At 43.8% G+C, this 14,288-nt stretch overlaps 1 protein-coding gene across 1 annotated transcript; it reads left to right on the top strand.

Moving 5' to 3' along the window:
• Positions 1–309: 309 nt before the first annotated feature.
• LOC309548298 (olfactory receptor 52Z1P-like) lies at positions 310–1,125 on the top strand (the record flags this gene model as incomplete). Its single annotated transcript, XM_082248237.1, has 1 exon — positions 310–1,125. One exon carries the CDS (start codon positions 310–312, stop codon positions 1,123–1,125), a length of 816 nt encoding a protein of 271 aa, XP_082104363.1.
• Positions 1,126–14,288: the final 13,163 nt, after the last annotated feature.

Below are 14,288 nucleotides of genomic sequence, written 5' to 3'. Positions count from 1 at the left end.
AATGTTTTAATCTTCTGATATATAGAATTCAAGAGGAAAGTAGTGTAACAGGAACCACATATAAAGTATCCATACAGAATATTTTTTTCTTCTCAGTTCCTTAATATTGTCCTGATTAAAATAAAATCTTATGATTTGTCTACTGCATACTGCAAGAAATAAAGCCTATCCAAGATTCTGTTCATGGAGAACATATCAACAACCTACACCAGTTTTGTCCTTGTGGGGCTTTTTGAGATGCAATCATTTAGATACTTATACGCTCTGCTTACTTTTGCAGTATATTCAACTTCATTTTTTGTGAGTTTCATGATTGTCTATGTAACCTGGACAGAGGAAAGTTTGCATGAACCGATGTATATCTTTATATGTGGCTTGGCCCTCAATGTGATGTTTGGGGGTTCAGCTTACCTCCCTAAGCTACTGATTGACTTATTGTCTAACAATTCAACTATTTCTCTCTCTGGATGTCTATCTCAGGCCTTCTGCATGCAGTCTTACGCAGCTGCTGAAGTTTTTACTTTCACCGCTATAGCATATGATCGATATTTGGCGGTAGGTCACCCTCTGAGGTACCCCATGCTGATGACCAACTTGACAAGTAAAAGGTTACTACTTGCCATATGGGGTTTCGTTTTCATAGGAATATGTGGTGTGGTTTTTTTAACGGCAAGACTGACTTTTTGCGCAGTAAATATTAACAATGTCTACTGTGAGACCATGTCCCTCCTACGACTTTCTTGTGGAGATATCACAGTTAATAATATTTATGGAATAACATGGACCTTGTGCATCACAATAAGCCCAATGCTTGTGATCATTTATTGTTACATAAGGACGATTGTTGTCTGTGTTAAGCTTCCTGGGGAAGCCTCTCAGAAAGCTGCCCAAACGTTGGTGACTCATGTAATTGCCTTGTTCATTTTTATAACTGGAGCTATGTTTATTGCCTTTAGGTACAGACTAGGTGGCAGTTCTCTCTCCACTGTTGCCCATGTTGTCATCTCTATGAGTGGCATGAGTACATCTATTACTGTTAACCCTCTGATCTACGGCATAAGGACCAAGGCTCTCAGAATAAGAATTGCACACAACCTGCAGAATATCTTTGGGAATTCAAAATAACACACAACTCATAATTCCTTTGTAGTAGCTTCACCATCTTTTAAGTTATGTTCATTAAAGTGGAACTTTATTCAGAAACTTATGTCCTGCTAGATCCCTTCATGCTGGCACCTTTTGTAGGTATAGCTATGTAAAACAGTCTAGAAATAAAGTGGGGTAAATCCGCGCTGCAAAATTAATCAGTCCTGGAAAAAGCTGCCAGCAAAATACAAAAATTGACAAGATGTAAAAAAGGTATAAAGTGTTCATATGCGGCGCTGGAAGTAGTAGACCAGGCATGTCCAACCTGCGGCCCGGGGGCCGCATGCGACCCAGAACCTCAGGCAATGCGGCCCACTGCCCCTGACAATTTTTTTTTGCTGGGGAGGAAGGAAGTTGAGTCGGGGGCACGGCCACAGAGGCAGCCTTGGAGGGGATCATCCACTAGTTGTGTTAAATTAGTGCTGGGGAGGGGTGGGCGAGGCAGCATGGGAAGGGCACGGCAGTGTTTTATTACTTATATACCTTAACTATAGTATATATTTTATATGTGGCCCGAGACAATTTCTCTATACTCAATGTGGCCCAGAGAAGCCAAAAGGTTGGATACCCATGTAGTAGACGGAACAATCAATCACTAGCTTCAACACTGGAACCAAGGAGAGTGATTCAAACCGCTTACCAGGTGGAAAAGAATGGTAAGCCTGTCATCAAAATCTGCTCTGGTATCCTTGGTTTATTCAACGTTCATACTTACACTCGATTAGAAGGGAACAGAGTGATCGAAGTCCAGCATAAACAGAAAACAGACACACTGATCCACAAGGCAGAGAAAGTGATTGCAGCTCTAACAAGCTGAGTCTTCCTCACCCTGGATCACTAAACTCCCATAGCAGACAAAATCATGAAGGTGGAATCCAGTCATTTACACTTCCGGAATGTCAGTAAGGACCCAGAAAGAAATGATCTCATAGTGCAGTAGGTAATGGCGTTTCGGCTGACGACGGTTGATTGGCCGAAACGCGTCAGGTGACCCTCCTGCCGTTCCTGGGACACGCCAACAACTGAGATCGCAGTATTTGACTGTGTACACCGATTTATGTTTTATTCACTGTAAGTAATTATGAATAAAATTTCCTTTTTTGCCATTACCTACTGCACTAAGAGATAATTTCTTTCTGGGTCCTTGCTGACATTCCCAAAATATGAATGACTGGATTCCACCTTCATGATTTTGACTGCTATGGGAGTTTAGTGATCCAGGGTGAGGAAGACTCAGCTTGTTACAGCTGAAAGCAATTTACTGCCTTGTGGATCAGTGTGTCTGTTTTTCTGTTTATGCTGGACTTCGATCACTCTGTTCCCTTCTAATCGAGTGGACGTATGAATGTTGAATAAACCAAGGATACCAGAGCAGATTTTGATGACAGGCTTACTATTCTTTTCCATCTGGTAAGCAGTTTGAATCACTCTCCTTGGTTCCAGTGTTGAAGCTAGTGATTGATTGTTCCTTCTACTCAGGGCTTTTTTTCTCATACAATAGGTGCAGGAACTCATCCACTGCCCTCCATAACCCCCCTCCCACACACACACACACACACACACCCCGAACCGCATCAAATAGTGGGCGTGGTAAAATTTCACTAGCAGTGGGAGGGTCTTAAAGGGGCCTAAAGCACCAGGAGTGCATAGTAGAGTACGTAGTAAGTACAGAGTTCAGGGGGTTAACACACAAAATGCAGAGTTGTGCTACATGCAGAGTTTGGGGGTGCGCTACGTACATAGTGCAGAGTTCAGGGGTGTACTGCACACAGAATGCAGAGATCAGCCTTCTTTCACAGTTGCTTACCTCGGCATCCCACATCTCATTTTCACCCCTCATCTTCTCTAGTACCTCCCCAAGCACTGTAGCTGGCTCTGCCTCTCAATTGCAGGGCGATCGTCCAATCTTCCAATGGGGGGGTGTCGGCATCCGCACTGCACCCCAGGCCTTGTCCCCATTCTGCACTCAGTGGGAGCCACTCAGGAGACAAGTTGTCATTTATAAACACAGAAGCCGGACGTCTGTGTTCACAAGTGATAATGGTGAGCAGTTAGCAGAGAGTCCCACTCTGCTGACTGCCTAAAGATTCACTGCTGTTCAGAGGCTCTTGGCTTCAGCAAAATGGCAGTCTCCAGCAAGAAGAAACAGAAACAATGCTGGAGACAATTTACAGCACACACTAATTTTGCTAGGAGGGTGGATTGGGGGGGGGGCAGCAGGGGGGAAGTATTGTTCTGGGAGGGGAGATTTGGGGGTGCTAAGAGTGATGATTTAGGGGGATTTGTGTTGGGAGGGAAGATTAGGGAAGAAGATTTGTGCGGAATTTGAAGTGGGGGGGAGAAATTGTGTACTAGGAGGGGAAATTTTAGGGATAGAGGATTTATGCTAGGAGGGGTGATTTTTTTTGGGGGGTGTATTTGAGATAGGGGGATTTGGGGGATGAGGGGCAAAGATTTGTGCTGAGAGTGGGGATTTCAGCAGGGGCGGATTAGTACTGGAATGAGGGGGGAATTTATGCTTAGGGGGTAAGGATGCAGATTTGTGCTCAGTGTTTTTGTGAGGGGATTTGTGCTGACACACAATGCTCATAAATCCTGGGGGGCAGGAGGCGCAGTTTGGCTTGTACACCCTGGGCTCTAGATGACCTTGTCCCGGCACTGACCCCATTTGGTATTATAATATACCGCTTCTTGTTTTACCTGTTACCAAAGATGTTGCCAAAAGCTGAACATCCCTTCCAGAGATTACAAAAAGATATATCCAGATACCCAAGTCAGGATCTTATGAGTATGAATTTTGTCTGTATGGACATGTTTGCTGTATGGCCAGAAATGTGGCCAGTGGCAAATGCTACTGCAAAGGCCACAGCAAAAAGTGTTATCAGAAGTAGTTTGTAAGTACAGAGAGAGTTCTTACAAGAAGTTTTGAGGTTTTATTTTACACCCCCTATCATCCACAATGTGGTGGAAAAAGTAGAGTAACTAAGGGGATTGTCAGAAACTAGAGAACTGTGGCATGAATGTCTTCATATGTTTTATTAAGCCCGTAAGGGGATATTGGACTTTCTCCTTACCAGATTTGGTTTGGGAACGTGTTGCTCACTTGTTTATATTACATATAGTTACACATAGTTACATATAGTTTGTGAGGTTGAAAAAAGACATCAGTCCATCCAGTTCAACCTATGATGTGTGTGTGTGTGTTTGCTGTTAACCGTACATTGTATACCCCTGTATGTTGTACATTGTATACCCCTGTATGTTGTACATTGTATACCCCTGTATGTTGTGGTCTTTAAGGTACCCATCTAATAGTTTTTTGAAACTATCGATGCTCCCTGCTGATACCACTGCTTGTGGAAGAGAATTCCACATCCTTACTGCTCTGACAGTGAAGAACCCCTTACGTATTTTAAGGTTAAACCGTTTTTCCTCTAGTTTTAGTGAGTGGCCACATGTCTTATTGTATTCCCTTTCTCTAAAAGGTTTTTTCCTTATGCTAGGGTCGCCAGTACAGTATTTGTACATGGATATCATATCCCCCCTCAATTGTCTCTTCTCAAGAGAGAATAAGTTCAGTGCTTGTAGTCTTTCCTCATAGCCGATGCCCTCCATTCCCCTAATTATTTTTGTTGCCCTTCTCTGGACTCTCTCCAGTTCCAGCACATCCTTCCTGAGGACCGGTGCCCAGAACTGGACAGCATACTCCAGATGTGGCCGGACCAGAGTCTTGTAGAGTGGTAGAATAATTTCTGGAGTGAATCCCCTTCTTTATACATGCCAGTATTCTGTTGGCTTTGCTTGCAGTGGTTGGCATTGCATGCCACTGCCAAGCCTGTTGTCCACCAGAACCCCCAGGTCCTTTTCCATCTTAGATTCACCCAGAGGTTTCCCCCCTAGTGTGTAGCTTGCTTTCATGTTTCTGGCACCCAGGTGCATTACTTTACATTTCTCAACATTAAACCTCATCTGCCATGTACAGTAGTTGCCCACCCCATTATTTTGTTCAGGTCTGCTTGTAAGGTTTCCACATCCTGCATAGAAGATATTGGCAAGCTTAGTTTAGTATCATCGGAAAATACTGAGATTGTGCTAGATATCCCCTCCTCTAGATTATTTATGAATAAATTAAACAAGATTGGTCCCAGGACAGAACCCTGGGGGACCCCACTTTCCACACCCGCTCAATCAGAGTACTCCCCATTAATCATCACCCTCTGGATCTCTCCCCTGGAGCCAGTTCTCTATCCAGGTACTCACCTTATGGTCCATACCTACCTTCCTTAGTTTGTACAGTAAGCGTTTGTGGGGAACGGTGTCAAAGGCCTTTACAAAGTCCAGATACACCACATCCACAGGCTTTCCTTTATCTAGGTGGCAGCTCACTTCATCATAGAAGGTTAATAGATTGGTTTGGCAGGAACGATTTTTCATGAATCCATGCTTATATTAGTTTTCTCAGCACCTGAAGGCCTCCACTCGGATTACAATAAAAAGTAGATGATTTCTTAAAGTTTTCAACAAACTCATTTATGTGTTTTCTCCCCAATTCCTGATCCTAACAGTTTGAAAGGATCTCATAAATTAAAGCCAGGTGACTTGTGGATTGTTAAGAGACATTTAAGGAAACGTTTGGAGACACAATACAGCGTCTATTTCATGTACAGTTTACAAAACATGAGGGAAAAGTCACCTGGATCCACACCAGACACTGCAAAAATGACTAAACTAAAGGATCTCTATGTTTTATTTGTAAGGGATAAATATATTTATTGTGATTTGAAAAGTAGTTCAGCCATGTTGAAGTCATATATGTCTTCTATATGTATAATTGCCTGGGTTTAACCTCTTTCCAACCGCGCTATAGCCGAATGACGACTACATTGTGATCGTACATTTCCGGGAGGGTCTATTGACCTCCTCCCAGAACCCCCAGGGCGGCATCGGGCGCACACTACAGTGGGGCTCGAAAGTTTTGGCACCCCAGGTAAAAATGTGTATTAATGTGCATAAAGAAGCCAAGAAAAGATGGAAAAATCTCCAAAAGGCGTCAAATTACAGATTAGACATTCTTATAATATGTCAACAAAATTTAGATTTTATTTCCATCATTGACACTTTCAAAATAACAGAAAACAAAAAAATGGTGTCTGCAAAAGTTTGGGCACCCTGCAGAGTTAATATCTTGTACTGCCCCCTTTGGCAAGTATCACAGCTTGTAAACGCTTTTTGTAGCCAGCCAAGAGTCTTTCAATTCTTGTTTGAGGTATCTTTGCCAATTCTTCCTTACAAAAGTCTTCCAGTTCTTTGAGATTTCTTGGCTGTCTGTCACGCTCTGCTCTTTAAGGTCTATCCATAGATTTTCAATTATGTTGAGGTCAGGAGAGATTGTGAAGGCCATGGCAAAACCTTCAGTTTACGCCTCTTGATGTAATCCCCCGTGGATTTCGAGGTGTTTTTAGGATCATTATCCATTTGTGGAAGTCATCCTCTCTAACTTCAGCTTTTTCACAGATGGCATCAAGTTACCATCCAAAATTTGCTGAAATTTTATTGAATCCATTTTTCCTTCTACTTGTGAGATGTTCCCTGTGCCACTGGCTGCAATACAACCCCAAAGCATGATTGATCCACCCCCATGCTTAACAGTTGGACAGCGGTTCTTTTCATTAAATTCTTTGCCCCTTCTTCTCCAAACGTACCTTTGCTCATTCCGGCCAAAAAGTTCAATTTTTAACCTCATTGGTCCACAGAACTTGTTTCCAAAAAGCATCAGGCTTGTCTATATGTTCATTTGCAAAGTTCAAACGCTGATCCTTGTGGTGAGGACGTAGAAGAGGTTTTCTTCTGATGACTCTTCCATGAAGACCATATTTGTACAAGTATCTCTTTATAGTGGAATAGTGTACCACAACTCCAGTGTCTGCCAGATCTTGCTGGAGGGATCGTGCAGTCAAACCTGGGTTTTGAATTGTTTTTCTCACAATCCTGCAAGCTGTTCTGTCTGATATTTTTCTTGGTCTTCCAAATCTTGCTTTAACCACTTAAGCCCCGGAGGATTTGGCTGCTAAACGACCAGGGGGTATTTTGCGATTCGGCACTGCGTGACTTTAACGGACAATTGCGCGGTCGTGCGACGCTGTACCTAAACAAATTTGGCGTCCTTTTTTTCCCACAAATAGAGCTTTCTTTTGGTGGTATTTGATCACCTGTGCGATTTTTTGATCACGCGCTATAAACAAAAAAAAGAGCGTCAATTTTGCAAAAATAGCAATATTTTTCCCTTTTTTATATATGAAATTCCCCCTAAAAAAAATTTAAAAATCAAAATTTTTTAACATTTTCGGCCAATTTGTTTTATGCTACCTATGTTTGGTAAAAAAAAATCGCAAAAAGCGTATTTTGATTGGTTTGCGCAAAAGTTATTGCGTTTACTGACTAAGGGAAAGATTTTTGTCATTTTTGTTGGTTTTTTTTTAACGCGTAATGGCGGCGATCTGCGATTTTTTTTGCGGTACTGCGACATTGGGGCAGACAGATCGGACCCTTGACTGACATTTTTGACACTTTTGGGGTTACCAGTGACATTTCTACAGTAATCAGTGCTATATATATGCACTGTTACTGTAAAAATACACTGGTAGTGAAGGGGTTAACTTTATTTGAGAGGGAGGGGCTGTGTGTGTCCCTAGGGGCGTGATTCTTACTGTGATTGGCTGTGGCTTCAGCTGTATGCAGAGTGATCAACGGATCTACATAGTAGATCCATATGATCAGCTCTCATACAGAGGGGAGAATGACAGGCAGCTTGTTTACACAAGCTGCCTGACTTTCTCCCTCTCCCCCGCCGATCGCAGAGTGGCCGATGTCCGCCGGTCACACGCGCGGGGGGGTCCGTGACCACGCGGGAGCGCGCCTCCGGCGGCGCTCGCTCCCTAGACCCTCACAAGCTAGTGACGTAGCCCTACCTCACTTTGCTTGTGAGGGGCTGACCGCCGACGTAGATCGGCGTGCGGCGGTCGGCAAGTGGTTAACTTCCACTGTTCCTGATGACGGCCATTTCTTAATTACATTCCGAACAGAGGATATTGACATCCGAAAACGCTTTGCTATCTTCTTATAGCCTTCTCCAGCTTTGTGAGCATCAACTATTTTCAGTTTCAGTTTTCTAGACAACTGCTTAGAAGATCCCATGGTGCTGATTGTTGGGGCAAGTTTAGATGAGTCTGGGCATTTAAAACCTTTGAGATTGACATCACCTGGTCTTCCCAGACGATGATTGAGAACAATCCATGACACTGGCAGGTCTCAGCCTTGCAAAGGGGGCAGTGCATGCTATATATTCTACAGGGTGCCCAAACTTTTGCAGACCCCATTTTTTTGTTTTGTGTAATTTTGAAAGTGTCAATGATGGAAATAAAATCTAACTTTTGTTGACATATTATAAGAATGTCTAATCTGTAATTTGATGCCTTTTGGAGATTTTTCCATCTTTCCTTGGCTTCTTTATGCACATTAATACACATTTTTACCTGGGGTGCCCAAACTTTCTATCCCCACTGTATGACCGCTGTGTCCTTCAGACACAACTGATCACAGATTGGGATAATGGGCCAATAACAGCAGCTCTTTACCATGTGATCAACTTTGTCCAATCACAGCTGATCACAGTGTAAAAAGGATTGGCCAGTTATTAGCCGTACTCTCCTCACGCTGACAGCACGTAGAGAGCTGGTAAGCCGTAATCCACACAGGGGACACTGATCATCAGTTCCCTAAATATCAGTGCGTTCCCATCAGTGCCCATCAGTGTTGCCTGTCAGTGCTCATCGCTGTTGTCTGTCAGTGCCCATCACTGCTGCCTATCAGTGCCCATCAGTGCTCATCAGTGCCCATCATTTCCACATATCAGTACCGCCTATCTATGCCCATCAGTGCCACCTATCAGTGCCCATCAGTGCCACAAATTATTGCCCATCAGTGCTGCATATCAGTGCAGCCTATCAGTGCCCATCAATGCAGTCTATCTGAGCATATCAGTGAAGGAGAAAAATTACTTATTTACAAACTTTTATAACAGAAACAAAGCATTTTTCCCCAAAACTTTCGGTCTTTTTTTTGTTTGTTTAGCAAAACATGAAAAACCCAGAGGTGATTAAATACAACCAAAAGAAACCGCTATCTGTCTCAAAAAATGATAACAATTTTGTTTGGGTACAGTGTTACATGACAGTGCCACTGTAACTCAAAGTGTGACAGCGCTGAAAGCTAAAAATTGGCCTGGGCAGGGGGTACAGTGTACAGTAGGCAAGGGGTTAACCACTTCTGGACAGGAAGATTTTCCCCCTTAATGGTCAGGCCATTTTTTTGCGATACGGCACTTTCGTTAAACTTGCGTTACTTTAACGGACAATTGTGCGGTTGTGCGACGCTGTACCCAAAACATGTATATCCCTTTTTTCCCCCACAAATAGAGCTTTCTTTTGGTGATATTTGATCACCTCTGCAATTTTTATTTTTTGCGCTATAAACAAAAAAATTGCAACAATTCCTGAAAAAAAAACAAAAAAAAAAACAATATTTTCACGTTCCGTTATATAACATTCCCAATAACAAAATGTAAAAATCTAATTTTTTTCAACATTTTAGGGCAATTTGTATTCTGCTACATATTTTTGGTAAAAGAAAATCCCAATAAGCGTATTTTGATTGGTTTGCGCAAAAGTTATCGCATCTACAAACTAGGGGAAAGATGTCATTTTTTTTACTAGTAATGGTGGCGATTAGCTATTTTTAGCAGGACTGCGACATTGCGGCGGACAGATCGGACCCCTAACTGACATTTTTGGGGGGGACCCAAAAATATGCACTGTTACTGTAATAATGACACTGGCAGGGAAGGGGTTAACCCAGGGGCACTCAAAGGGTTCAATGTATGCCTAGGGGGTGTTTTCTAACTGTGAGGGGGATGGGCTTGTAAAATCAACACAGAGACCTGTGATCCTAAATAGGAGGATCACAGGCGCTCTGTATTGATTCCTTGAGAGAACATTCTCTCTCAGCGGGGAGCGATCTCAGGTCCCCGGCGGCAATCACGGCCGCCGGCCCCTTGATTCAGCTTCCCCGCTGGCAATCGCGGCCCCCGGCCCCTTGATTCAGCTTCCCTGCTGGCAAATAGGCACCCCCACGATCGTTCCCATGGATTGCCGTACAGGTACAGCGATTCGCGCAGCCCAGCCAGCCTGCCGCAGTATTTATGCGGCGGGCGGTCGGCAAGTGGTTAACTATGCTGATAAGTCAGCAAGTCCACAATTTCGCTAAAAGGCCATTCTGGGCACAGGATCTGAGTGTACAGCCAATTACTGTATTCATTTTTTATCAATCATTTCTTTGAATGTAAATTATAATCACAATAAAATGTTATTTTGTAATAATATAGCTGCTCTCAGCTATTATATTCTCCCCAATGGGATTTGCCTCCTTGGCTGGGAACTAAGAGTATGGCGGTTCCAGGTTGAAGGTGATAGCAAGTTACATAGTTGCATAGTTACATAGTTACATAGTTGCATAGTTACATAGTTAGTCTGGTTGAAAAAAGACACAAGTCCATCTAGTTCAACCAATAAAAAGGGGAAAACAAAACAAAACAGAATTTTTTATTTACAATCATATACTGTATAGACAATACCATACCCCCAGTTGATCCAGAGGAAGACAAAAAAACTCAGAAAAGTATGATCCAACTTGCTCCAGCAGGGAGAAAAAATTGTTTCTGATCCCCCAAGAGCCAATCGAGTGATCCCTGGATTAATTTTACCTATAAATGTTACTATCCAGTTATATTATGTACAGTACATTTGGGAAAGAACCCAGCCCCTTTTTAAAGCAATCTAGTGAGCTGGACAGAACCATCTCTTGAGGGAGTCTATTCCACACTTTCACGGCTCTTACTGTGAAGAAGCCTTTCTGTATTTGGAGATTAAATCTCCTTTCCTCCAGATGTAAAGAGTGCCCCCTTGTCCTCTGGGATGACCTAAAAGTGAATAACTCAACACCAAGTTCACTATATGTATAAGGTATATAGACTTGACAAAGGAGCACGCATGCTCTGTATGAGCCTCGCGCATGCTCTGAAACGTTTTGTGGTTCTCTCCCTCTTCCTGGGCCAGTGACGTCATGCGCCGAGCGGCACTGCGTTCCAAGCTGGTCCACCTCGAGCTGCACCCAAAAGAGGCAGACCTGCCAGCATTCTCCCATCAACCCTGGTCATTGTGGCTGGCACACTCCTGGACAGAAGGTGCTTTTGAAAGACATCTGTCACCAGGCCTGTGACAGAGTTGGATTCACTCTTCAGAAGAGCTTTCCTTGCCCTTAGTGCATGTCGCTGATTCTTTGCATACTGACAGGTGTCCCCCACCTGTTTTATTGACTAATTTTCATGGACTTATTGGACTCATTTTAGTTTTGTTCTTTTAGATGTAAAACCTTGTGTGCTAACATTATACCCTCCAAGTTCACTATATGGACCACTTATGTATTTATACATGTTGATCAAGGTATGGTCATTGGTATAGTTGAGGTATGGTTATTGATCAAAATGGAAAATATTGATCAAAAGAGGGAATATTGCTTGATGTCCCCATTAACCCAGGCTTCCTTGTCTTCTTGGGATAGGTTGAATATGACGGGCCATTTTTCTCCCTAAACTTTCCCACTGGCCCCAATGGGAGGGTACCCTTGGTTTCTCCCTGGAGAGGAATCTGGTTTATTTAGGTCCTGGGGCTCTGAAGGGAATAGTGCGTGTGCTAAGTTTGCCACGCAAGGTACCTTGTCTCCTCTTTCAGAGTTAATGACGTCCTTTGGGAATATCCCTCTAGCTACTTGGAGATATCACCAGATGGCGGACTTCTTTAGTAAGTTACAACCCAGAGTGAGACCCCTTAGTGCACTTTCCACCTTTGAATCCCTCTGCGTTGACCTCCCGGAATCGAAACACTTGCTATCGCAAGTGTAAAGATTTGTTTTCAGTGCTCAATCTGACTTGGTACCCAATTTTGTAAAAGAATAGGAAGGAGACCTAGGTCAACCTTTTACTCGCCTACAGGTTCAGAGATTGATTAAATTGACCCACTGCACTTCCATAAGCTCACCCGTTCAGGAATTATCCTACAAGTTCCTTACTAGATGGTACTGAGTTCCAGCCCATCTAGCCAGGGTTGTCTTTCCTAATGGGCACGCTGGGCAGTTGCTCGCGGGACCCACTAGCCCGGGGGCCCCACGCAGGGTGCCAATTTCACCCAATCTGACCCCCCCCCCCTAGTTTAATTTATCTGGTGGCCGGGCCCCGAGACCAGTTTGATTTTCCGCCGGCCGCTTTAGTCTGCGCTAGACTGGTTGCTAGGATGGCCAGCCGACTGGCGTCTAGCATCCATTGACATCCCGAGGACGAAAGCGAGGCCGAGGAGAATACCCAGCATGCAGAGCAGAGGAGGAACTTCCTTGTCCGTGCCTATTAAAGAATGTCTAGCTCCACCCACCTCCTCCCTTCATCTGCACTGTGTGGTCGCTGTGGAAGGGAAACTGCCTGACTGCTGCTTGAGGTGAAATGTCATTATAAATGTTGCTTATACGGTCTACATCCTGAAAGCGAAATCATGTGGAGGTGATATTTTCTCTTTCTCTCTCTCTCTCTCTATCTCTCTTTCTCCCTCTCTCTCTCTCTCTCCATCCCTCTTTCTTTTTCTCTCCCTCCTTCCCTCTCTCTTTTTCTCTCTCTCCATCACTCTTTCTCTCTCTCTTTATCTCTCTCCTTCCCTCTTTCTTTCTCTCTCTCTCTCGCCCTCCATCCCTCTTTATTTTTCTCTCCCTCCATACCTCTTTCAATCTCTCTCTCTCTCTCTCTCTCTCTCTCTCTCTCTCTCTCTCCCTCTCCCCTCTCTTTCCCTCTCCCTCCATCCCTCTTTCCTACTCCAACCCTCTTTCTTTTTATCCCCCTCCATCCCTCTTCTTTCATCCCTTTTTTTCTCTCACTCTCCCTCCATCCCTCTTTCTTTTTCTCTCCCTCCATCCCTCCTTCCTGGATAGTGCTCTCCTGCCCTTTTACACCTGTGCTGACGATTGTGCAGGGGCAGGCTGGGTTCTGGGGATTTGTACCTATTGTACCTCTTTTTATCTTTGTTAAACACAATAAAATTTCATTATAAAAAAAGGGGATATTGTAAAATAAATTGTAAATTTTGTATATAACTGTATTTTATTTTGTATGCTTTGCCTAAGTATTGCGCACGGCACTCATTGTGCACCTGACACTAATTATGTTTTGACTACATCTTAGATTCTTTCGAGTCCTGGAGAATTTAGCCTGCCTATGTTATGCCCCTTGTTACCATAAAAGTACAACTTGGACCAATCACCGTGTACTTACATCGTTACTTTGACGTTAAATACCAGGGTTATGGCAGCAGCTAGCTGCCATAACCCCAAATTTTTTTCACACAGCTGGCAATCCAGAATCTGATAAAAGTGGTCCCGGCGGCGGATTCACCACGGGATCACTTTTATGGGCAGCGGGAGAGGTGACTGTCTCGGTGCATTGTGGGAAACTGTATAAAAGCGAGGAGCACATGTGCTGCAGGGTCTTTGGCTGGTGAGCAGAGTCCTTGAGGGAGGGTGGCGGCTGCCTCCTCCTCTGTAGCAGTGGCACGCAATCACAGGCAGTCGGCCTGGGGACCAGAGGAAAGGAACTAAACCCAAAGGTCCAGGAGAACTGACTGGAGGGGTAGAGACACTGAAGACCCTCGAAAAACATTATCGTGAGTACAGGGGATCGTGTCTAGGGGCCTGACCTGAGAGGGGCCACCTCGGTGTAGGATAGTCTGTGGAGTGAAAGGGGATACTAGGCAGGTATCCCGAAGATAATCTACCTAACTAAGTCGTCTGAACAGAGGCTTGGCCTAAATTCATCTAGTGGCAAGGTGAATCTGCAGCCTGGCTGTATCTACAGATAGGAGTACTCATCCATTGTGAATAGTTAAATTTGGAGTATACCACTCTTCCCTTCTCCCATCCCTATTTAAAATAAAACAACAAAAACAACTACATACCCCTGGACTGATCATTGACTGAGCCAAAGAAGTAAAGTG

This window comes from Pelophylax lessonae, assembly GCF_965119305.1.
Source record: "Pelophylax lessonae genome assembly, chromosome: 2".
Taxonomy (NCBI): domain Eukaryota; kingdom Metazoa; phylum Chordata; class Amphibia; order Anura; family Ranidae; genus Pelophylax; species Pelophylax lessonae.
This window is presented reverse-complemented; position numbering and strand designations above follow the sequence as displayed.